The 24960-nt window shown below is 44.4% G+C and overlaps 1 protein-coding gene across 1 annotated transcript; it reads right to left on the reverse strand.

Annotated features, from left to right (window-relative positions):
* Positions 1-1069: 1069 nt before the first annotated feature.
* RIPK3 (receptor interacting serine/threonine kinase 3) lies at positions 1070-4912 on the reverse strand. Its single transcript, XM_016205787.2, has 10 exons — positions 4893-4912; positions 4546-4686; positions 4108-4417; positions 3497-3642; positions 3324-3370; positions 2946-3113; positions 2750-2835; positions 2162-2512; positions 1974-2034; positions 1070-1385 (listed from the first exon to the last, which is right to left on the reverse strand). The coding sequence occupies exons 1-10, from the start codon at positions 4910-4912 to the stop codon at positions 1240-1242; spliced, it is 1476 nt and encodes a 491-aa protein (XP_016061273.2). The 3' UTR covers positions 1070-1239.
* Between the last annotated feature and the right edge of the window lie 20048 nt (positions 4913-24960).

Here is a 24960-nt window from a genome sequence, read left to right on the forward strand (position 1 = left end):
CGCCGAGGGGCCGGTGTTAAAGCGCAGGTGGGACGCTTGGGTGTGGGGAGGCTGAGAGAGGGCTGGGGTGACGGCTGGCGAGGACGCGGGGCGGACGCGGCGCCGGGCGGGGGTAGGATCTAGATGCGGATGCGGCAGGGGCTCGGTCCGCTCCCCCGCGCCCCGCCGCTCGGGCCTGGACAGCAACGGCTGTGGCCCTGGCTGATCAAAGGTCCATTCTCCCGCCATCTCCAGCTCCGTGGGAGGGGGCATGTCTGTGCTTAGCTTTGAGGAGCCCTAGCTTTCCGCGCCCAGACACAAGCTGAGAACCAAAAGGCTGCCACCTCAGAAGCAGTGTGCGGAGGAGGAAGGTGACAGTGCGCGGGCTGACCTCCGAGAGACTGGGGGGGGGTCTCTCAAGCAGGGCACCAGATGGGCTGAGGTTTGCAAATTCCCACGGAGAGCCCCTCCCCAGGACCCCACTGCCATGTCTCTGTAGCCCAGAAGAAAAGAGGGGAGCCAGGCCGGGCGTGGCTCAGCGGTTGAGCGTCAACCTAGGATCCAGGCGATCGCAGTTCGATTCCTGGTCAGAGCACATGCCTGGGTTGCGGGGTCGATCCCCAGTTGGGGGCGTTTAGGAGGCAGCCGATTGATGACTTTCTCATCATTGATGTTTCTCTCCCTCCTCTCCCTCTCCTTTCCTCTCTCTGAAATCAATAAAGACATATTTAAAAAAAAAAAAAAGAAGAAGAAGAAGAAAAGAAAAGAGGGGAGAGTGGGACCACAGCATCTATCCCCAGAGTTAGGGTTTAGGGTAGGGTCTTGCCTGCTCTAGGGGAAGTGCTCTGCCCTGAGATTGCAGTGGGCCCCAGGAGCCAGGTCTCTGGGATTCCTTCCTGTCACTGGCTGGGCCCTGACCTGGAAGCCAGGACATTGCCCACTCCCAGCTCTCAGCATCCCGCTTTCGGTCTTAGTGAGACTGCAGTGCCTCACCCATCCTTGATGTCAGTTCTCCAACTTCCCATCCATGTCCCTTCCCGCCTATGGATGACACCTTAGCCTCCTGCATGCTACTTTGGTGAAAATTCCAGCACTTTATTTATTCCTGGGCACACAAAGTCAGTTCAGGTGCAGGCCTGATGGTCCTCAAAGAAAGCCTCGGCCAGAATGTGGTTTAGTCGCTTCCTTCATTTCTGGCATTATTATCCTGGCCCTGTGGCCCAGTACAGGCGTCAGGTTCTTGCAGCACTTCTTTTGAAGCTACTTGGGGGTGCGCTGCTGGCCCCTACCCATGCCCCTAGGTGGCAGTTTCCCCGTCTGTAAGGAAGTTCCTCCTAGGATCGTCATGAAGTTGTTGTATCCAATCTGCACCCCTTGACTGTTATGGATAGAAACGGACGATGGCCCTTTAAGAGAAACAGTGGTGTTAGTGGGAGGGTTAAGTCGTTAGCAACTCAATTAGGAGGAAAAGCAAAGTGGAGGGGCAGCGGCACCTCGTGTTCACCCTGGGGAAATGCAAAGATGGGGCCTCAGGGCCTCCCAGTGAAGGTGTCAGGCGCGCCTTTGCCTTTGCCCTGCAGGCTGCCCCTTCAGAACTGGGTGTGTAGAAGCTCAAGAGTGGTGGCAGCTGATGTTTCTGACACTGATATTTGGATCTTTTCTGCTGGGAGGCCCTCTGTACTGACATAGCCACAATGGAATTTGAGGGTTCACAGAGGTGGTGCTGGGGAGCCAGATGGCCTGGGGGAAAATCCAGGCTTTGCTGCGATTTCAGCAGAATCCAACCCCAAAGGGTGCCAGTTTCTTCTTTTATGAAATGAGGTTAGGGTAGCTGGCCTCTAGCCCTTTTTCTGCCCCTTCCTCCCCAAGGTACCCTGGATACACACACACACACACACACACACACACACACACACACACACACACACACAGTGTTGAGGACAAAGCTGGGGGAAGAATTGAGCAGGGGAAAAGAAGGAATGGCGAGTGGGTACCTGGTATTGGATCTGGCCTTGGCTCTCTGGGAGGGCAGTTAGTGCCACATCTCTCAGCCTCCTGTGAACAACACAGCGCTCTCAGGCTCCCTGTCTTGAAGCCTGTTTCCAGAGTATACCTCCTCAGCCCCAAGTTTTCCCTGAAAAGGGAACAAGATTTGCATCCCCTAGTCCTGCGAAGGTCTCACCGGATTTCCTTGGGGTCCAGGACCTGTGGTCCAAGCCAAGGTGGGGCTGGGCCTCTGGTTTCTGAATAGTGAGGCCTCTGAAGTTGGGGGAGGTTGGGCTGTTGAATCAGAAGATGGCCCTGCTGTCCAAGCATGTGGAACCTGCTCTTTATGTGCCTCAGTCTTCTCAGGAAGGTTTGTACATTTTTCAGAAACAGAGCTGGAAGACGCACTCAGGTTCAGGTTTTTCAGCATGTAAGAAACCATGGAATCAGAACTTCCTGGGGTTCCCCCAAGACCATCCATTTCTGTCCCTCCTGAGGCAGACAACCTCTTGTTGCTGTTCCTGTGCTCAGACAGGAACTTCTTCACCTGCAAGGACAGGGAGAATTGCTGAGTGTGGAGGTGGAAGCGCCAGAGTAAACCCAAGGAAGAAGTCTCTTGGTCCATAAACTGGTGCTTGGGAATTCAGGAGTGGGGTGGGGAGAGTAAGGTTGAGGGTTAAGGCATAAAAAGCAGTGGTCAGTGGGGAGTAACTGGGTGGCCAAGGGAGCCTTGTGGTGCCATTCCCGCCCAGCTCTCAGGTTGGGATTGGGGTTGGGTACTCACTGTGGAGACTGCAGCATCCATTTTTGAACCAGTTACATCTCCGTTTTGTACCAGGTGGAGGGCTTCCTCAGTGCTTGGTTGGCATTCTGGAGAGAAGGCAGAGTGGGTGGCAGGTAAGCAAAACTTCTTTCTCTAGGAAAGCCTCCTGCTGACAGATCCAGGCTCAACCCAGCTGCCGGTTAAATGGCCAGCTCACCTTGAAAAGAAGGCCTGTGCTTGGGCTCATGGCTCCAGCAGCGCTTCATTAACTTCAACAGTTCTTCCAAGCCAGGAGTCTCAGGGCCAGGCTGGGGCAACTCTTTGAGTGGGGGCTGGATCTGCTTTTCACACACGGCTTCACGCACCACTGATGTCTTGTTCACTACTGAGGTGGGGGTGGGGGGCATGAAGAGAAAGTTTTCAGGGTATGAGGGGCCACCTGCTCTGTCATGGAATGGGGCAGGGAGTATAGTCCAAGGGGAGGTGAGGAGGAAGGTGGACAGTCTGAGCAGGTAAGCAGGAAGAGGAGGGCTTGGGGGCTTTCAGGAGGAGGGCACCTGAGGTTAAGGATCCCAGAATCTGCTTAAAGTCTTACCCTCAGCTTCTCTTCCTGCGAGCATGGCCCACATTAGGATCCCGAAGCTGCGGGAGACACAAAGCTGAAGGCTCCCTCAACCTTTGGCAAAACTCCTCTCCCATATACCTTCCCTTAGAAGGGCCCAGAGAGGTGTGAAAATTGGGGATGTGTGTTTGGCATGGGCATCTTACCTGTAGACATCAGTGGCCATAGAGGCCCTCTGGTTTATATCAGCCAACAGTTCTGGGGCCAAGTAGGCTGTGGTGCCCCTTGGCTCCACAGATCCTGTCCCTGACTGTGCGTCTCCCAAAAATGTGGATAGGCCAAAATCTGCCACCTGCAAAGGAAGGGAAGGAGGAGGAGGTAGGGTTTAAATACGGCCAAGTGGCTTCCAGAATCCCCTTCTCTCCCCTTCCCCAACCCAGAAGGTACAGGTCCAGCCTTGTAAAGGGGGTGAGGGGGGTTAGGGGAACAGTAGGAACAATGGGGCCCTTGGTTTGGAGGTCTCCTCTCTATGAGGCTGGGTCAAGGTCTGAGTCTCCTGGGCTGTCAGCCATGGGTCTTTGGAGGCTCTAGTGGGGTGGGCTTGTGGAAGTGACCTGTCAGTCAGGGCATCTATCACTTGGCAGAGGCTAAAGCTTCTGGGTAGGCCTTGACACTTGGGCAGCCCTGTGTCCAGAGGGAGATGCTGAGGATATTCGTTAGACAGGGTTGCAGCAGGTGCTATGTCAGTGGGCGGGGCTGAAGCAGATTTGGGGCACAGGCTTGTCTAGAGGCTGGGCTGGGATGTGGATAGGCTGACCTTGGCATGCAGGTCTGAGTCTAGCAGGACGTTGGAGGGCTTCAGGTCCCGGTGCAGAAGCACAGGGTCCTGGCTGTGCAGGTAACACATCCCAAGCACCACCTCCTGCAGCAGGCGGCAGATAAGAGGCCATGGCCGAGGGCACTGGGGTTGCAGCAGCCCTGCCAGGGAACCGTTCTCCATAAATGGAGTCACCAGAGCTGGCCCCGCCACGTGGTCCCAATTCAGCTCCTCGGTGACCCCCACCAGGGGCAGCACGTTCTTGTGACGCAGACTTGCCATGGCCTTCACTTCCCTGGATATCGCCTCCCTATACTCCAAGAGAGAGTTGGGGTCCTGCTTTGCTGGGCAGATCCCTCCCTTCCCCACTCAGGCCCCCCAGGACAGCAGCCTGCCTCCTCCACAAGACACTAGCCAGCCAGCAGCTGGGGCACTCACGAATTCACAATCTTGACTGCCACTTTCATATCCAATATCTCGTGTTTTGCCCGGAACACTGTGCCAAACCCTCCTTGGCTGATGAACTTCGGGTTCTTTAAGCAGTCGATGGGCACCAGTGGGGCTGGGGCACTGCTGGGCCTGAGAGAGGGCACCTCTTCACTAGCTGGCCATAGCCCCAATCCCTGCTGCTTCCCACAACCCCTCCACCCCAAGACCCCCGTAACTCAGCAGGATTGGTACAATCCACAGCTTCCTCCGTGGGTCCCACTGTCCCCTGGCCATGGCACAGGGGTAGTTCCTGAGGAAGTCCAAGAGGCATCCTGCATGTCTCATTCTCCACTCACCACAACTTGCTGCAAGACATCAGGCTGAAAGTTGCGAGGAGCTTCTGGAACTTTGAAGTTCACACGGATGGAGTGACTTCCAGGAGTGGGGCTTGCAGCAGAGAAGGGTCTCAGGTGGGGAGAATGGTCAGTCTCTAGGGCACCTAAGCCACTGCACTAATTCCGCTTCTCTACCCTGAGTGACAGAACAACTTCCGTTTACAAGGGAGCCCGCGGGAGCCTCTCAAATTCGTCCAGCTTCTAAAGTCCCGCCCAAGGGGCTGGGCAGATGGAAGCTTATTGCTCTCTTTTCTAACTGGTATTTCCTCTATCAGCCTGCTACATGCCACAGCCCGGTTAGGTGTCACTGACATTTAGGATGCCGCAAAGGAGCCCTCACCTTCCAGGAACCCACAATCAGCCCACTCCTACAGCAGGTGTCCCTTCCTTCTGCACCACCTGCCAAGGCTGGGCTGGGGAAGGGATGGTGCTGAGGAGGATTTCCTGGTCCTAGGGCTCCCACAGCTACCCTAAGATCATAGCTAACACTTCTGTAATGCTCGCCATATGCCAGGTACATAGATGAGCTTATTTAATTCTCATGTGAACTCGAAGGGCATAGGCACTGCTTTCATTAGTTCTTTATAGATAAGGAAATGCAGGCACTGGGAGTTTACCTTGCCCAAGCCAGTGTGGAACTTTAGAGCCTGGCTCCCAGCCATCAAGCTTTCCCATTTTCACGTAGGCTTCAGGGCTGTACCACTCAGTTGGTGGTGAAGGTGGCTGAGGAAGGTGTGAAGCATTCAGTAGTGTGCTGACGGGTCCCTGTCTGTGTTCCTGCCCAGTCCCTGACAGCTGCTCTCACTGAGGCAAGCCCCTGACATTGGTAGTGACTTGTCTGCTGTCAAGACCAAGACCCACTCCCAGGGCATTGTGGTCAGCTAGATGAATGGCCCAGCCAGGGGTTGTTGACATGGAGGCGTACGCTGCAGTGGAAACACCTCAGAGCGTCCCTACCCTCTCCCCCATGCACATTCCCTGGTTAATACACCTTCCCACAAGCATATGCTCTGGACAAGGGCTTTTCAGAACTCAGGAGCTTGGGGACCCTTAACGATTTAGGGTAGACAAAAAGTTATATTACCAATGCAAGGCCTGACCATGGCTGGAGCTTCTGGGAAGTAGATACAGCTAGCACTGGGCACTCAGTCCTTCACAGGGAGACCCAATCTTGTGGATTGTGTGCCAACTCTCACTGGGTGCTCATCTTGGTATGTACCTTGAATTGTCAAATTGAATTAATAAATGAAAAACCATAACTTCTGGGGCTTCCTTAAGATGCTGCTCTTCCCAACTGGAGCTCCATACCCATTGGGAGAAAAGAGGAGGTTGGGCTTCTTTATGGTTTAGGGGATCTCACCTGCATGGCTGAGAGAATCCATCTGAAATAGGCTTTATTATAGAGATATGACGGTATCTCACAGACTATACAGACAAGTGCAGCAGGTCCTCAAAAAAAAAGTGTAGTCAGGAGCTAAGAGCCATCTGAGAGGTCAGCCATTCCTTTCATGATTCCTTTTAGGGAGAAGACTCTGGGCTCAAGATCTCAGCCCCACTCAAGGGGAGCAGGCAGAAAGGAGTTAGAGGGGGTGTTTAAAGACCTTTCTAACAAAAAGAAAAAAGGCCTTTTTATGGTTGTATTTCTTAGATTGGGACAAGACCTTGAGAATCATGGGTAAGCCACTATAAAGTATAGGGTTGGGGAGAGTGTCAGAGCCTGTACTGCTTTTTGACTCAAAATAAGCCAAGCCCCTTTAAAAGAAGGAGGGGCAGGGATCAGAGCCTAGAGTGAATGCCTGAGAAGACCCTCTGCTTCAGGCAGGAGGGGACTGGCAAGGCAGAGTTGATTTCTAGATTTTGAGGTTTAGGCTTTTCTTAAGGCTTGATGCCCCTGACCCCGGTTGTTCCAAGCTTTTGGATTCTATTTGGGTGTCTTTCATCCCTTCAGTTCTCTGCTCCTGGTTGTCATTGGTTACCTTCAGCCCATCCCTAGTACCTGCTCTGGCTCCCTATCCCTAGTTGTTGGGGTGAGAGGTGGAGAACAGAGGGTGTGGTCTCTCTTCATATTCCAACCCTAACTAATTTTCATCTGTTGTTTGATTAAGAGATTTCAATTATAGACCAAATGGTATTAATTAAGGTGACAGCAAAAAAGATGGAGAATTTTCATTTTCCTTAGTGTTTGAATATTTTATATTAGCATATATTATTTTTATAAACACTTAAAGAAGGAAGAATATCACAGTTATGCAAAGATTTAGCTATAAGGGTATTCACTAAAGTGTTGTTCAAAATAGTGAAAAAACATAGCCTGGCTGGTCATGGCTCAGCAGTTGAGCATTGATCTAGGACCCGGGAGATCCCAGTTTGATTCTGTCAGGGCACATGCCCAAGTTGCAGACTCTATCCCCAGTTGAGGACATGCAGGAGGCAGCTGATCAATGATGACTCTCTCATCACTGATGTTTCAGCTCTCTCTCTCTCTCCCTTCCTCTTTCTGAAATCAATAAAGATACACTAAAAAATAATAATAATAATTAAAAATAAATAAGTAAAATAACATAGTGAAAAAAATAGAACCATAAATATCCAATAATAAGAAAAATATGAAATAAATTATGCAATGGAAGACTATGTAGGCCCTGGCCAGGTGGCTCAGTTGAGTTGGTTAGAGCATCCTCGCAATATACAAAAGTTGGGGGGGGGTTCGATCCCCGGTCATGGCACATATAAGAATCAACCAATGGATGCATAAATAAGTGGAACAACAAATCGATGTTCTCTCTCTCTCCTTGTGTCTCTCTCTAAAATCAATCAATCAATAAATTTTAAAAAGAAGACCACATAACCATTAAAATGATGCTCTAGACCTATATCTACTTATATGACAGGTGTTTTTCATATATCAAATGGGGAAAAAGCAGGTTATAAAACAACATGTACCATATAATCACTTTAAAAAATTCTCTTCTGGTAGTATGAGTTCTTAAAAGCTTCCCATAGCAGAAAACTTAAATACTATATAAAGCACAACAAATACATGTTTAAAAAATTCCTTAGTGAGTTCCCCCAAATTAAGGTAATCTACCAAGGGCATCCCCCAGAAACCAACAAAATAAAACCATACAAAACAAAAGGTAAATACTAAATAAACAGAGAGGTCAACTAACTAAAAACCTAGAGCTTTGGGGACTGGGTAGGAGTGTGGGAGGTTTGGGGAGAACTAATACTAAGCACTAGGGTCTAGGAGGATGAGAGAGCTAAATGTGAAACACCCCTGTTCCCCCCAAAGCTGGGACCATCAAAGGTGCTACATTCTTAGTAGAAAGAATGAAGTCCACCTGCTTGCAGAGGGAACCTACAAGAAAACCTGTCTAGACTGCAGCACTAGATGTTAAATTAATAAAAGTGTTAGTTTCCATGTGAGAGCTTCTCTTTCCCTTCGATCAAATAAACCATAACACTGAAAAATTTAAGTGGTCCAGATTATTAATGCCCCCTGGAGTCCAGAAGATGCAAACTGAATCCTTTTTAGAGGAAGGCATCCTCAATCCAGGCTTCTGGATTAAATTCAGCCAAATATAAACTTACAAAAAATGTACTAAATGTACTATAAGGATTCAAATCACTGTGAGGGAGAATCAGCAGGAATAACAGTCAACAGGTTTAGACTTTTTAAGGACTTCAGAGTTTGGAATAATCAGATAATCTAAAGAAGCTGTTATGAAATGCTTAAAGAAGAAAAGATGGAGCAGAAAAACTGAATAAGAAATAAGAGAGATTATTAAAAAGGGAAAAATAGACTATCAAAAGATAAAAAAATTGCATGTAATCATTAAGATTAAAATTGCAATGCTTGATTAAAGAGAAGATACAGCTGAAGAGAGAAATAGTGTGTTAAAATGGATCTGAAGAAATGCCCCAGAATGCAGCAAAGAGAGACACGCAGATAGAAAAATTATGAGACAAAGACTTAGGAGGTCCAGCAACTATGAAATTGAATTCTCATGAGGAGAGATGAGGGGAAAAAATGAGGGCAAGACAGTATTTGAAAAGAAAATGGCTGAGAATTTTCAAAAATTGTTGAAATATAGAAGGCACAATTTATGCCAAGAAGGACAAATATAAAGAAACCCACATCGAGGTACATTTTAGTGAAACTGCACAACAATGAAGACAAAGAAATGATCTCAAAGGCTAGAGAGAATAGAAATGCACATATATTATCTACAGAGGAACATAGCTAAACCAGTAGCACACTTCTCAACAGCCATAGTGGAAACCAGAAGACACTGGAATGAATCAAAGTGCCAGCAAATAAATAAATAAATAAATAGATGAAAAAAATCTGTAAACAAAGAATTGTATACCAAGATAAATTTTTTTCAAAAGCAAAAATCTAAAAAAGGACATTTTCAAATAAATGACAACTGAGTTTACCACCAACACAGTCTTCTGTAAAGAAATTTCTAATGGATGTGCACCAGGAAGATAAAGAAAACTTACCTGAAACAGAGCATGTAAAATGCAAGAAGGAATAGCAGTTTTCCAATAAGTTCAACCACAAAACCAATTAGCAATATATTAGACCCATAGAAATGAGAGGGGTGACTCACTGATTTTAAAAAGGATCTGCTACCAGCAATTCCACTTCTGGGTGTATACCCCAAGAAATTGAAAGCAGGTGCTCAAACAAATATTTGTACACCAATGTTTATAGCAGCATTGTTTGCAATGGCCAAAAGGTGGAAACAACCCCAATGTCTACCATCGGAAGAATGGGTATATAATGCATATTATGTACGTGTATGTATACACAATGGAACATTATTCAGCCTTGGAAAGGAATAAACTTCTGACACATGCTACAATGTGGATGGATGAACTTTGAAGCTATTATGCTAAGTGAAATAAGCCAGTCACAAAAAGACAAATATTGTCTGATTTCATTTATATGAGGTACCTAGAATAATCAAATTCATAGAAACAGAAAGGAGAATGGTAGTTGCCAGGGGCTAGGGAGAGGAGGGAATGAAAAGTTAGTGTTAACAGGTATAGATTTTTAGTTTGGGAAGATGAAGAAGTTCTGGAGATGGATGGTGGTGATGGTTAGACAACGATGTGAATATGCCTAACGCCACTAAACTGTACACTTAAAAATGGTTAAAGGTAGATTTTTATATATATTATCACAAAAAAAGAACTCCTAAAAATTCCATGTATGAGATACAAAGAGTGAACATTTATATTAATAAATATTTAGTTATTTTATTTGAACATTAAATTTTACTGGAAAAAAGGAAGTTATATATATATTTAGAAACATATTTAAGTGGACAAATAGAAAAATGTTTCAAGTAGTGGCTGGTGGGTTTACAAGTGATTTTATTTTCTTATATTTCATATCATATTTTTTATCTGTATTTTCTAACATTCCTAAAATGAATTCATGAAAGTTATGTAGTAATACTACATTTCAGCTTCCTCTCCACTCCCAGAACATTCCTAGAGATGCAGCAGCTTCCTGTCCCAGCTACCACTATCCTAACCCAGAAATCCACTCTGGGCTGCTCCCTTTCAATTTCTGGCCGCTCTAAGTAGGCTGGCTGGCTTCACCTTTGATATTTGATTGGCTAGCCATGGTCCAATGATAAGTAGGACTTTGACAGACGTAGGAGAGGTAGGTGATTCCAGCAAAGGTGCAAAGTTCACAGTGTGAACTTTGGGAAGGGCAATAAATCCAGGCTGGCTAAAGGGCCCCTTTTTCCCCCCTCTTGCTTGCGTCATTATTATCATATCATCAACAATGATAAGTGCTAGCCTTTTTACACTTGATAGTTCACAAAGCACTTTCACAGTAAGTCATCACAAGCTTGTGAGGTCAGAACAGTTGTCAAATTTTGCAGATGAAGACATAATAAGACCTCACTTTTTGTCCGGATGTGAAAGACAGTGATAAGAATCTTTCTTACTGTGGCCCTGCAGAACCCTCCCACTGGCGCCTCTGCTCTTCTCATCAGGGAAACCCTTATCTCTGCTTCCAGCTGTGGAAAAATAAACCCTGACCAGAGAAGGAACTGGTGCAGCTATGGGCAAATGACCTGAGAGTAGCCTGTACTCAACTTGGAAAAGTGAAAAAACAAACCCGAGGGTTTGAGCAGAGAGGAGTTACGGAGTGAACGTTCTAATTCGAAAGGGGTCTGTGATATTGTGATTTCTAATAAGAAATATATGTTTGGTCTTTGACCCTGTTCCTGGCAACCGAACTACTAAAGCCCTTGGAATTTCCTATGAGAAGGTGTCTTTTTTTATGTTAATGAAATGACTTTTGGGAAAACTCTTAGGTAATCTCAGAACCCGGCTGGTTGCCAGGGGAAACAACCCTGTGTTTGGAGAGTTGTAACTTTCAGTCTCACCTGCTCAAGGAAGGCAGAGGAGCTGGGGTTTGAATCCACGGCCAATGGCCAATGATTCAATCAACCACACCCATGTATGAAGCCTCCATAAAAACCCAAAAGGATGGGGTTCAGAGACCTTCCAGGTTGATGAACAAGTGGAGGTCCCGGGAGGCTGGTGCCTGAAGAGAGCATGGAAGCTCTTAGCCCTTTCCCACATACCTTGCCCTGTGCATCTCTTCCATCTAGCTGTTCCTGAGATGTTTTCTTTTGTAATAAACTGGTAATTTAGTAAGTAAAATGTTTCTCTGAGTTCTGTGAGCTGCTTTAGCAAGTTAATGGGAACTAAAGTGGAGGTTGTGGGAACCTCCAATCTATAATCAGTTGGTCAGAAGCACAGGTGACAATCTGGATTTGGGATTGGCGTCTGAATGGGGGGGTGTCAGTCTTGTAGGACTGAGCCCTGAACCTGTGGGATCTGATGCTGTCTCCAGGTAGACAGGATCAGAATAAGTTGCATTGTAAGGACACCCTGCTGGTGTCACAGAATTTCTTGGTGTTGTGGAAACCCCTCCCACACCACACACACATCCATTAAAATTGGGTTCAGAACCGTTAGGACCCCACACCCTGTGGCTCCTGCTTCTCTCTGCCCTTGGGGTTCCTTGTCTGGGAGCCCCTTCCAGTGCCCAGGGCATGCCATTCTCCTTCAGCATTCCCTTTCGACTTGTTTTTCCTTAGTAAAGCTGTGAGGCTGATGCTTTCACATGGAAACACGGTGCCTCTAGGGCCACCTGCCCCAGCAAAATGGAATCCCTGCTTGTCATCTGTTCCTTCACAGAGCGCATTTGAAACGGTGTCCCATTGGCAGAACCTAAGTTGCCTGTCTACACACTTGGGGCAAGGGAGTCTGGGAAGGGTAACTTCTTTTCATTCTATCTTTGCACGATTGGACAAAAGATTTTGAGTAGCTGTAAATGAGAAGCGTCCACACACATACGACAACCATTATGCACCTTCTATCAGTGTGGAGTCCTTCTCTCTTCTTCGCTCTCTGTGTCTAGTTAATGTGCTCTCCCAGGCCCTCTCCTCCCAGTGAGGAAGGTCACTGCTTCAAACTGCTTCCCTAGCCTAATGGTCAAAGCACAGGCTCTTAGGTCAGGCAACCTGGGATTGAATTCTGGCTCTGCAGATTACTAGCTGTTTGACATTTAGCAAGTTACTCAATCTCTCTGAGCTTCAGTTAATTATAATACCTACTGGATTGCTTTGCTGTGAGGGTGAAATGAAATAAGGCATGAAAGAACACAGCGAATTTCCAGGCACATATCACATGCTTAATAAGTGATGGGCATTAATATGATAACCATAATTGTGTTTACAATCTGAGGAACATTTCTAACTCTCAATTTATTTGTGGAGCAGAGAAAAATGATTTAACTGCTGCTCAGTGAAATAGCTAGCTTTTCCTTCCGGTGCCAGCCCCACCCTTCCTCCCCTTTAATGACTCACCCCCTCAGGTATCCCCTTTCCTTTCTCCTAGACAAGTGTTCTGAGGGAGCAGCTGCAGAAGTCAATTGTGTCCCTGCCTGTGGCCTTGAGGACAGAGAGCTTTAATCCTGGATCTCTGCTTCTCCACTGAAAGGCACTTGAGGTTGTCTGCTTGGCACAAAGTTGCTCACCATGATTGAGAAGATTACATTGTTAACCCAAGCATGGGCTTTGAGCCTGAGGCAGCTGCTTTTGGTGCCCCAAACCACATGTCCTCAGGCCACCTTTGACTTGAACTGCAGCTGTGGTGGATGGTCCCATGACCCTGCCTGCCCCATGCAGAGGCCTTGTCTGTTTTTCTCCCTCAGTTGAAAGATGTGTGGCAAGAGGAGAGGGGAGTTAATGCTCTGAGTGCAACTCTCACTGGGTGGAGGACACAGGTCAGTGCCTCAGCCTCCTGATCTTCAGAGGGTCAATTATAAGGTGTATCTTACAGGTCTTCAGAGAGGCTCTGGCTGGGCTGAGGGCTACATCAGTAGTTAGCTCTTGTACCTTCTTATAGGCATTTTCTTCATCCTGACTTACATTTTCGGCTCCCTCCCTCCTGATCCCTGGGAGCACCCTACAGGAAGTCTCAAGTGCTGGTCTCAGGCACTGTTTTCAGGAGAACACAATCCAAGTCCTCTGCCCTGTTTCCTCCTCATTGTTTCTCCTCTGAATATCTTTGTGACTAGGACCCCTCCCTATCTGGAAGGAAAGAGGAAAGGAGGGGAAAGGAAGGGAACAGAGAGGAATCTAACTACCCCAGAGCCAGGGCATAATGATTTCTGTCATCTAGGGTGGGCTAGGGACTCTGTCATTTGTTATCTCAGTTAAATTTTAACAACAAACTGGTGAGGCAGATTATTATTAGCCCCATTTTATGGATGAAGAAACTGAGGAGGCTGTGAGAGGTTAAGTAACCAGCCCAACACAAGATCATAATTTGGGGCAGAACAGATTTATGCTCTTTCAGTCACTTCCTTTTGTGGGTGAGGTTCTTTGAAAGAATCTGGAAGCAGGACTTTTGTGCTTTTTTTTTTTTTTTGACCACACTTCAATTTATTGGCATTGTCAATCTATGAACAAGACAGGTATTTTTTTTCCCCCATGAAGTGAGATCCTTTTCTTTCTTTCTTTCTTTCTTTCTTTCTTTCTTTCTTTCTTTCTTTCTTTCTTTCTTTCTTTCTTTCTTTCTTTCTTTCTTTCTTTCTTTCTTTCTTTCTTTCTTTCTTTCTTTCTTTCTTTCTTTCTTTCTTTCTTTCTTTCTTTCTTTCTTTCTTTCTTTCCCCTCTCTTTCTTTCTTTTCTTTCTCTCTCTCTCTTTCTTTTCTTTCTCTCTTTCTTTCTTTCTCTCTCTCTCTCTTCCTCCCTCCCTCCCTCCCTCCCTCCCTCCCTCCCTCCCTCCCTCCCTTCCTTCCTTCCTTTCTTTTTTATAAGCAGAAATTTGTTGGGGCTTTGGAGGAGTTTGCAATCTCCCCCCACTTTTAAAAAATTTATTGGGGTGACATTGGTTAACAAAATTATACAGGTTTCAAGTGTGAAATTCCACAGCACATCATCTGTGTGTTCAACACCTGAAGTCTCAAGTCAAGTCTCTGTCCATCACCATTTATCCCCCATACCCTCCTCCACCTCCCTCCACTTTCCCCCCACACAATCACCAACCACACTGTAGTCCGTTTCCGTGAGTTTTTTCTCTTTTTTTTCTTTTTTGCTCAATCTCTCTCCCATGCCCCATCAAGGATGAACCCCCCCCCCCCCCCTGCCCCGGCCCAGCACTCAGCCTGTTCTCTATGAGTCTGTCACTATTTTGCTGTTTTGCTAGTTAGTTCATTTTGTTTGTTAGATTCCACATGTGAATGAAATCATATGGTACTTGTCTTTCTCTGGCTGGCTTATTTCACTTAGTATAATGCTCTCCAGGTCCATCCATGTTGTTGCAAAGGGTAAGATTTCCTTCTTTTTTACAGCCAAGTAGTATTCCATCGTGTAAATGTACCACAGATTTATTATCCACTCTTCCACTGATGGGCACTTAGACCATTTTCAATCTGCCATAACGTGTCCACACATCTTCACCTTGAAAATGTAGCAGTTCAAGTTTTTTCACTTTCACAATTTTTATGCTGCTGCCAGAAGCCTTCTCAGCATTTGCTTTGAACTCTATTATCCATGTATCCCTCGCTGCTTTTGCACAGATCAGCTGAGTGCAGCCTGTTGCCAGTACACTACCACGATGTCGGACCCAGTCTCGAGGACACACCAATGTCAGCTCAGTGAGCAATCTGGGAAGCAGGATTTTGAATCAAGCAATACTATGAGCATTCTTAAATTAAATATTTTAACAGCTTTATTGAATTAGAGTTGGCGTTCAATAAACTGCATATATTTAAGGTGTTATAATATGATGAGTTTTGACATATATATATGCCCATGAAACCATCACCACAATTAAGATCGTGAACATATTTATCACACCCAAAAGTTTCCTTGTGCCCCTTTCCTGTTCTTCCTTTCTGCCCTTCCTCTTGTCTGGCAACTGCTAATCTGCTTTATATCACTTTAGATTGGTTTGTCTTTTCTATTTTATATAAATGAAATCACATAGTATATATTCTTTATTGCCTGACCTCTTTCCCTCAACATATTTTTTTTTTTAGATTTATTTATATTGTTGTGTGTATCAATAGTTAATTCCCCTTTATTGCAGAGTAGTATTCCATTGTACCACAATTTCTTCATCCATTCATCTGTTCGTGGACAATAATTTTTGACTGTTATAAATAAAGTCCCCATGAACAAGTCTTTGTATGAACATATGCTTTCAATTCTCATGGGCAAATATCTAAGAGTGGAGTGGCTTAATCATATGGTAGGCATATATCTAACTTTTGAAGAAACTATTAAATGTTTTTCCAGAGTGGTTGTGCAGACTAAGATTCCCACCAGCAATGTGAAAGTTCCAGTTCCTCTACATCCTTTCCAACGCTTGGTATGCTCAATACTAGCCGTTCTGACAGGCCTCAGATTGTGGTTTTAATTTCCATTTCCATGATGACTAATGATATTGAGCCTCTTTTCATGTGCTTACTTGCCATCCACATATCTTCTTAGATAAGTGTCTGTTCAAATTTTTGTCCATATTTTATTGAGTCGTTTGTTTTCTTATTATTGAGTTTTAAAATTTCTTATATATTTTGTGTTTCTCTTTGGTGGACTGTGCTCTTGGTGTCATCTATAAGAAATCTTTGCGAATCTAAGGTCGTGATGATTTTTTCTTGTTTTCTTCTAAAAGTTTTAGATAAACGGTTTTATATTTATAAATGATTTTACATTTATATGTTAGTTTTGTTTTAAAAGAGATCTATTCACTTTAAAGGTTCAGACATCTCTGATTATGGTGTGTGTGTGTGTGTGTGTGTGTGTGTGTGTGTGTGTGTGTGTACCGTTTGGATTTTCTTTGACTTTTTCATTTAGTTTTTAAGGAAATTCATTTTGAAAGTGTTAGATTCACTCACCTTTATAAAGAAACTACAGGTGGGGAATTTATGTAGCTTAGGCCAACTTTTGGATGGAAGAGAGTGCCTCCCACGCCTGAAGCTTTGCTGTGGAGGTAGACAAGTAGCTCAAATGAGCATCGAGGATGTTTAAATGACCAGCATTCTCATCTGAAGATGTGTCTTCTCGAGTTCTTCTCTGCCAAAGGTTTAAAGGGTTTTGCTCTGTTTTAATATTGGAAGCTGTGGAAAGGTTCTGCCTTGTGTTGCAGCATGATCAGATTTGTGATTTAGGAAGACCAAGCCATTGGCTGTTGGGGAGACCTAGAGGCAGAGAAAACAGGAGACCACAGAGCAATTTAAGAAAGATGATGAGACCTGAACAGAGTTAATGCCAGTGGGGATGGAAAGGAGGGAACACAGACTGGAGATACTTCTGAGGCATTAACAGAAGGATTTGGGGGATGAGAGAGAGGAATATTTGAAGTTTCTATTCTGGGACATTAAGAGAATGATAACACCATGGGTGGAGATGTGGAACATAGAAAGGACACATATTGTGTGGGAATGGATTGCATTTGGATATAGGCATATTTGTGGGAGAGCCCGGTGCTGCAGCCTCAAGGGATCCCCGGAAGGCAGGAGGAAACATGAGACTAGAGCAGGGAGAGTGGCAAGCACTGGTCAGAAATTAATGGCATCAACCAGGAGAGTGTATGGAGGGAGAAAGGAAGAAGGTAGAGGACAGAGAACCCCCCCATCATCAAGGTCAGGGCAACAGAAGAGAAACTAGTGAGAGAAACAGAGGTCAGGGAAGCAGGGGCAGAATCTGGAGAGAATCGTCAGAGTCAGCTGCTACTGAAAAGGCATTAAGTTTGAGTTTCTCCCAAAGAAGATCCTAAGCATGGATTTAGGTGTAGGTAGTTTCTTGGGGAGGGATCCCAGGGAGCAGGAGTGAGGAATCACCAAGAGTGAGACAGGGAAGGAGGAAAAGCCAATAAAAGGGTGTTTTATTGAGATTGCAGTTATAGGCAATGCAGGCTTCATTCCAGAACTTCCAAATTTAGAGAATGCCTCCCAGAATTGTCTGCATGAAAGACAGGAGTCTGGAATATTCATCCACCAATGTCTGTACTCATTGATTGAGGGCTGTACCTGGACGCTAACTGCCTGCACTTCTGGCTGTGATTGCATCAGAATGCACTAGGGGAGGGGTGATGCAGAAGTCTCATTGTGCCGTGACAGAAGGACCTTATTATGCTTACCTTTATTTGTCAACTGGGAGGGCATTTTTGGATGAGATTAACATTTAATTTGGTGAACTTTGAGTATAGCAGGCTCCGTAATGTGGGTGGGCCTTATTTAGTCAGTTGGAAGGAATTACCCAGCAGACTGCCTTCAGACTTCATCTGTACCATCGGTTCTCTTGGGTCTCCAGTCTGCTGGCCTTTGGACTGGAACCGCACCGTCGGCTGTCTTCAGTCTTGAACCTGTGGGCCCACAGTGCAGATTATGAACTTGGCAGCCTCCATAATTGTGTGATCGACTCCTTGTAATAAATCTCTTTCCATATATTTACACATCCTATTGGTTCCGTTTCTCTGGAGAACCTTGACCAGTACAGACCTGAAGCAGAATGTGAAGGGCAAGGTTCAGACCTGAAGTAGGATCTTGGCCGTGCAAGGCCAGTTTGAGCTCACACAGAACTGTCCACTTAAACTGTGGCTGAATTCAGAGATGTGGCCTACAGGCCACAGTCATCTGGTAGAGATGGTAAACAGGGTGAGGACTCACACAGCCTGTGGGGTTTGAAGGTAAAGAGACTTTGGTGACAGTTGAGAGAGGAGCTTCATGTTTCATTTTGAGTGAGTTAATGAGTGTGTGCGATCTGCGGAAACAGAAGCCAAGAGCAGAGATTACCACTGAGAAGTTTGGTGGTGGAGGGAGGGAAAGGGAAATGAATGTTAGGTGAAGCAAGGGGAAGGATCAAGGGGTTTCTTTCCTTTTTGTCTTTTTTAGGATGGATGACTTGAGGCTGTGGAGAAGAGGGGGTGGCAGTAGAGAGGGGAAAGTCACAGGCCTAAGAGAGGAAGTGAGGACCCTGAGTAGTGGGTAAGGATAGATTCAGAAGGTAGAAGGATTAGCCTTGCTCAGAGTTAAGAATGTATTTTTATGAAAAGAAAACAAGAAATAGGAAATAGGTGAAGATACTGAGTTACACTGAAGAGATAGGAAGGAAATAGTTTCTGTCTGCTCAGACAGGGAGGAGAGACATAATATGTAGTTTAGTGGCAAGAATGCAGGTTTGGAGTCAGATTGTTAGACCTTGGCTGGGATTTCAGCTTCACCATTTCAGTTGTTTGTTTTGGGGAAAATTCCTTAATCTTTGTGTCAATTTCCATATACATAAAATGGGGAAACTAATTAATATCTACCTAACAAGGTCAGTGGTGGATAGAAGTATATGATGTATGTATTACAGTGCTTGCCACATAATAGACGCTTAAAAGATAATAACAATTGTTAAGTAAAGCAATTTTCTGAGTGGGGAAAATTAAGTGGAACTTGGGCATGGATCAACTCTTATGAAAAATGGGAAATAGAAACAATTATATTATTTGTAAGATTTTTTCAGTTCTAGATTTTACATTTTATTTTTATAGATTTCATTTCTCTGCTGAGATTCTCCATCTTATTATCTATTTTCCCAAACTTATTAATTGCAATTATTTCAAGATCCATGTTTTAGAAGTCCAATATCTGGATCAGCTGTGAGTCTGTTACTATTGAATACTTTTTTCTGTTTTTTTTTCCCAGTCATTTGATGATATCTCCTGGGGCACCTGGTAGTTTTTGATTGAGTGACAGTTATTTTGTATAAAAAATTGTAGAGATAGTTTTGTCTCTGCATAATATTAGGTTTCTTCAGAGACAATACACTTTTATTTCTGGCAGGCAATCAGAAGAGGGGAAAATCACTTTAATCCCGTGTGGGGTTAAGTTAACTTGATGCTGAGTTTCAGTCTTAGTGTAGGCTGATCTATTTCTAGATTGTCCTTTGTGCCAATTATCAATTAACCCTCAGTTCCAGACCCACCCTTCACTTCCTGCTTTACAATACAGGAGGTGGATTCTGTAAATGTTTTTCTTTCGCCAGCTGGCACAATTTTAAGCATTGTCAGTAGAGGGTGCTGGAGAAACGCTGGAGGAGGAAGAGGTCTCTCCCTAGTTCTGATGTTCCTTTGGCCAGGCTCCAGGAGCATGGACAACTTCTTCAGGGCAGGCGCCTTCACTGCCTGGCAGTCAGCAGTGCTCAGCAGTCAATAGCTTCGCCTGTCACCTCTGTGGGTAGCTTCTCAGTGAATTTGCAAATGATGAGGCACCTCCCCATGAATGACTTCCCCTGCCATTTCCTTGTGGATCTCAGCAGCTCCTCATGCCACTAGTGGGCCACAGCTAGCTTCTCTTTAAACTAGGTCTGGATCTCAGGCCTGGGAAGAAGTTTGGGGCAGGGTGGGTGGTCTTTCTTAGATATTCTCTTTCTTGGATCTTCTATTTCAGTCCTAGGAAGAGTAGCTCTTTCTCAAATCTACTATTCCTGTATTCTTTTGAATTCCCTTTTCTTCTTACTAGCCAATCTCTCAGTAATTCAATGCCTTATTATAGTTAATACTTCTTTATATTAAACCATCCCAGTTCAAATTCCTGTGTGATATCTGCCTCTTGATTAAACCCTGACTGAGACAGCTGTAGTCCTAGGATATTGTTCTTCAGGGGCTCTGGCTGAAAGCCTGGGGGTATTTATCAGGGTCCTAGTTTTGACAGGCCTTTAACTCTAATTTTTGTTCTCCAGAACCACAAGTCTGAAGAAAGTTCTTCACAGGCTTTTACCTAATAATTGGGGACCATTATTCTATCTACCACATCTTGTTTCTCAGAACCATGGATTCTGGTATTAGACAATGCCATTTATTAACTTCTAGGTCAAAATATAAAGAGAGAGAGATTGATTTGCTGTTCCACTTATTTATGCATTCATTGGTTGATTCTTGTATGTGCCCTGAACCCTCAACCTTGGCATATAGGATGACGCTCTAACCATGTACCCAGCCAAATACATTCAATTTCATAATCACATAGAATTCCTTAGATTTCATCTTAGGAAATTTCTGCAGCTCCTTCTGGGTATCATTGCTATTTAATTTGACATGTTATTGCTTCTCACTCTCTGGTCCATCTCTCTCAATATTCATCTCCCTGATGGTAAATTAAATGATAGTTCAACAAGCCATTCCACTAATCTATAGCTAAGATTGTATGCAGCAAAACCTTAGAGAATATGTGAGGCACATGGAATTGGTATGGAGTAAAGATCATGCAAAAGAAAATGAGACTCCTTCCACATTCTAACAAGGGAAATAGTTAAGGTTCTGAGGAGCCAGGTAGTTCCTATAGAACAAGTTAAAGGTGACGAGCGATGTGGAATTTTAGGGTTGGAATTTTGCTTCCAATGCCAAAGATGGGAGCTAAAGATGGGAGAACAAAGAACTTAGATCACAGAATATCCACCTCAAGGCCCAGAAGAAAATGCAGCAGTTCCATGCACCTTTCTCTCTGTACATGTCAGATATAAACTAAATGCTGAAATGATCTTGCACATTGTTGAACTGCAGGTGAGTTTACCACCTCACCAGGATTCTGCAGTGAAAGTAAGAATAATGATCTGGAAAAAACCCAGGGGCTTGACAACCCAAATATGGACATGAGAAAAGAACTGGAAGTCTTGGGAAAATCCAATCCCATAGCCCCCTTTGAAGCGTTTCACTGTGCCCCGCTTGCAGAGGGGGGAGTGCGACACTACTTAGTTGTGCACCACCCCTTCTGCCTCACTGTCTTACACTCGTCCTCTGACCAGGATGCACCAGAGAGTGAGAAGCAGTAACATGTCAAACTAAATAGCAGTGATACCCGGAAGGAGCTGCAGAAATTTTCCAAGGTGAAATCTAGGGAATTCTATGTGATTATGAAATTCAATGTATTTGGCCCGGTACATGGTTAGAGTTTTGTCCTATATGCCAAGGTTGCGGGTTCAGGGCACATACAAGAATCAGCCAATGAATGCATAAATAAGTGGAACAGCAAATCATTCTCTCTCTCTCCCTCTCCCTCCTCTCTCAAATCAATAAGTAAAAAGAAATTGAATGTATATGGTCATGAATTTAACTGGATCATGAATTCATCCAAAAAGATAGAATCTAATTTTACCTTGGACCAAATTAATTGCAGTAAGGGTCTACAACATATATTGCAAATGCTTAGCCTAAAAAACCCCTCAGTATCTGCCATTTTATTTTATTTTTTTTAATGTTTTATTTATTTATTTATTTATTTATTTATTTATTTATTTATTTATTGTAATCCTCACCCGAGGATATTTTTTCCGTTGCTTTTCAGAGAGAGTGGGAGAAAAAGAGAGAGAGAGAGACATCGATGTGAGAGAGACATCAATTGGTTGCCTCCTGCAGGTGCCCTGACCGGGGCCGGGGATGAGCCTGCAAGCAAGGTACGTGCCCTTGGTCAAAGTCAAACCCAGGACCCTTCAGTCTCCAGGCTGACATTCTAACCACTGAGCCAAACTGGCCAGGGCAGGATCTGCCATTTTAAATGTCTCTGTGATTTTGCCCTTTGCCTGATGATGCAGGAGCAGCATTGTTGATGAGAGCGGAGAGAAAGTATCCCTGGTTACAGTAAAGACTCTGAATAGTTGCTGCAGACAACATCCTGGACAGCATCCTTAAAGTAGGATAACCATGAATCTCATAAAGAAAAGAACTTGATTTGTACTCTGTAAAACATAGTGAGAATAATTACATGGTAAGTCAAGAGTATTCTATATTAGAGGAAAGTGACAACATGAGTAATTGGATTTATGGCTAATCTCCAAATCCCATTTCCCTAGTTGGCAGAGGCTGCTAATTGACCCCAATGGCCTCTCTCCCCATCTTCCTTAGTAATAACACCTGGCATTTTTAGCTTTACATAAGTGCACTTGGAATAAACACATTTCCCAGCCTTCCTTGCAGCTATACATGGCCATATGACTAAATTCTGGCCACTTGGAAGTAAATACAAATGGTGTAGGGAGGGAGAGGTTTTGTGCTCTGCTCTTATTTTATTGTTGTTGGTTTAAATATGGATGTGATTGCTGGACCTTGAGCAGCCATTTCCCATGAAGTAGAATGTGAAAGGTGGTGGAACAGCAAGACAGAAGGAGCTTGGGAGCCTGATGGTTGTGGAACTGCCATTCTAGACCTTGAGTGCCTACCTGCAGAGCCTTTACTTGAGAGAGAAGTAAACTTTCACTTAAATCATAGGCTTAAGGTTTTTATGTCATACAGAGCCAAGCCCAATTCTAATGGGTACACCTAGTTATTTAAACACCATCTCCTACCAACTGTTCGATTGGTCAGCCACTGTTTTCTATTAATCTCTGTATCCCAGAGCTTAGCATGGTGTACGGCACATAATAGATTTTTGATAAATGTGAGAGATTGAATAGTCAGTGGACAATGGCCAGACCATATATAACATAACAATAGAACTCTGACCCACAATCTGCAGCAACTAACCTGGGAAACAAACCCATTGTCTATATTAATCAGCCCAGGGAGCCAGTCTACTATCTGTAAGTCAGACTTGTACGAAGTCAGACCACTGTCTTCAGCAACCAGCCTAGGAAACCATACAGTAAGCCCTGTAACAATCTTCCCCAAACAGCCAGATCTTGATTAATAAGTAACAGCTTTCCTAATTTTTGCCCCTGCTTTCAACTTAGGACCAACCAGAGAAAGCCAAATAATGCACACTTACCCAATCACATAGGACACCCTTCTTCCAGTTAGCCCACCTACAGCTTCCCTATGCAATCAACATACCCAAGGCTTTCCTTTTTTCCACTATAATGCTTTCCCATTCTTTTACCTGACTTTGAGTCTCTGCCAAAATGCAAGTGGTGGGGGCTAACTCCCTTGCTGTAACAAGCTCTGAATAAATAGTTTCTGCTTGTTCTCATTTAATTGGTCTTTATTTTCACAAATGTTTGTTAAATAGATAAAGCTTAAAAAGTAAGAGGCTTTGGTAGATAAAAAAGACAAAGTTCCTCTCAGAGAACTGTGTGCTCTAGTGAGATACATAGACATTAAACACGTATGTAAACAATTATCACATTACAGTTGGGATATGTGTTATGAATGCTATGAGATTGTAGCTGAGATCTAGAGATGAGTAAAAGTCAGGCAAAGAGGGTTGTATGGAAAGAGATCCAGGCAGAAGGAACAGCATCTGTGGAGTCCTGGAAACAAGAAGGACTTGGTACATATGGGGAAGTGAAAGCATCCAGCACCATGAAGAGACTGTGTCTCAGGTCCTGAGGACTAGTTCCCCAGAACCACTGGTTTTTATCCTTCCTGAAGCCTGAGTCTCCTTTTCTGTGATCTCACCTTTCAAAATATTCTTCTTTTGCTTAAGTTATATGGAGACAGTTTCTGTTGCTTCCAACCAAACATCTCTTGATAGAATTGCTTTGTTCTATCTCCAGAATTATTGTTTTTTTAAAAACTCTTTTATTAGTATATAATCTTTCATATCGTATCTCCCCATCAGATAGTATGTACCTGAAAGTAGCCACTAACTTTGGGGGTGATTTGTTTTACAACATTTGCTCAGGCTTGAGGTCCAGGATCTAGGTAATAAGAGCTGGTGCCTTGTGCTCGAGCTTGGTGCCATGATAATCCTGAGACTTGAGGGTCTGTGGGGAAAGGATAAGTGTGGAAGGGATGTGAATTGTTGTGACCAACGGGCAGACCGTGGCCATCTGAAGATGGCCACATGTGTGTGTTTATCCTGTTCTACATGCTCTTCTTACAGTGTAACTGACACTCCTTCCATCTGGAGGTGAGGTCTCTGTTCTCATCCTTGATTCTGGCCAGGGGTTTGTGACTGCGTTCACCAATGGAATACGACGGTTTTCAATGGCACTTCATTAAAAGGATATAACTCCCCCCAGGAGCGCTCTCTCTCTCTCTCTCTCTCTCTCTCTCTCTGTGCTTGCCATGTTGTAAGGAAGCCCAAGCCATGTGGAGCAGTCGCATGTAGGTGGTACAGCCAATCGCCCTAGCTAAAATTTTAGCCAACAGTCACAATAAAAAATTAAAATTACTAAAAAGTTTTCTTTAATTAACCATACATGAGATAGATCAACATATCTGGTAATGCTGTCTATACATGAAGATCAATTTTGACAAAATCACTGACAAATTTGCAAAAATTAAGAACTGGAACAGAAGTTGTAATGTTATAATTTATTCCTATGACAGACCAATATGTATGTATGTTTTTCCTTTTAAAAAAATTATTTTAATCCTTACCGGAGGATATTTTCTCCATTGCTTTTCAGAGAGAGCGGAAGGGAGAGAGAGAGAGAGAGAGACATCAATCAGTTGCCTCTCGCACATGCCTCAACCTGGGCTGAGGAACAAGCCTGCAACTGAGGTATGTGGCCTTGGCTGGAATTGAACCCAGGACTCTTCAGTCCCCAAGCTGATGT

This window comes from Miniopterus natalensis, chromosome 1 (assembly GCF_054644295.1).
Source record: "Miniopterus natalensis isolate mMinNat1 chromosome 1, mMinNat1.hap1, whole genome shotgun sequence".
NCBI lineage: Eukaryota > Metazoa > Chordata > Mammalia > Chiroptera > Miniopteridae > Miniopterus > Miniopterus natalensis.

Excerpts from the sequence above, each read along its gene's own strand:
- RIPK3 (XM_016205787.2), bottom strand. The coding sequence starts at position 4,912 with ATGTCTTGCAGCAAGTTGTG. Across the intron at positions 4,687-4,892 it reads ATGTCTTGCAGCAAGTTGTG|GCCCAGCAGTGCCCCAGCCC; the intron begins GTGAGTGGAGAA and ends GCCCTCTCTCAG. Across the intron at positions 3,114-3,323 it reads CGCAGGAAGAGAAGCTGAGG|TAGTGAACAAGACATCAGTG; the intron begins GTAAGACTTTAA and ends CCCCCACCTCAG.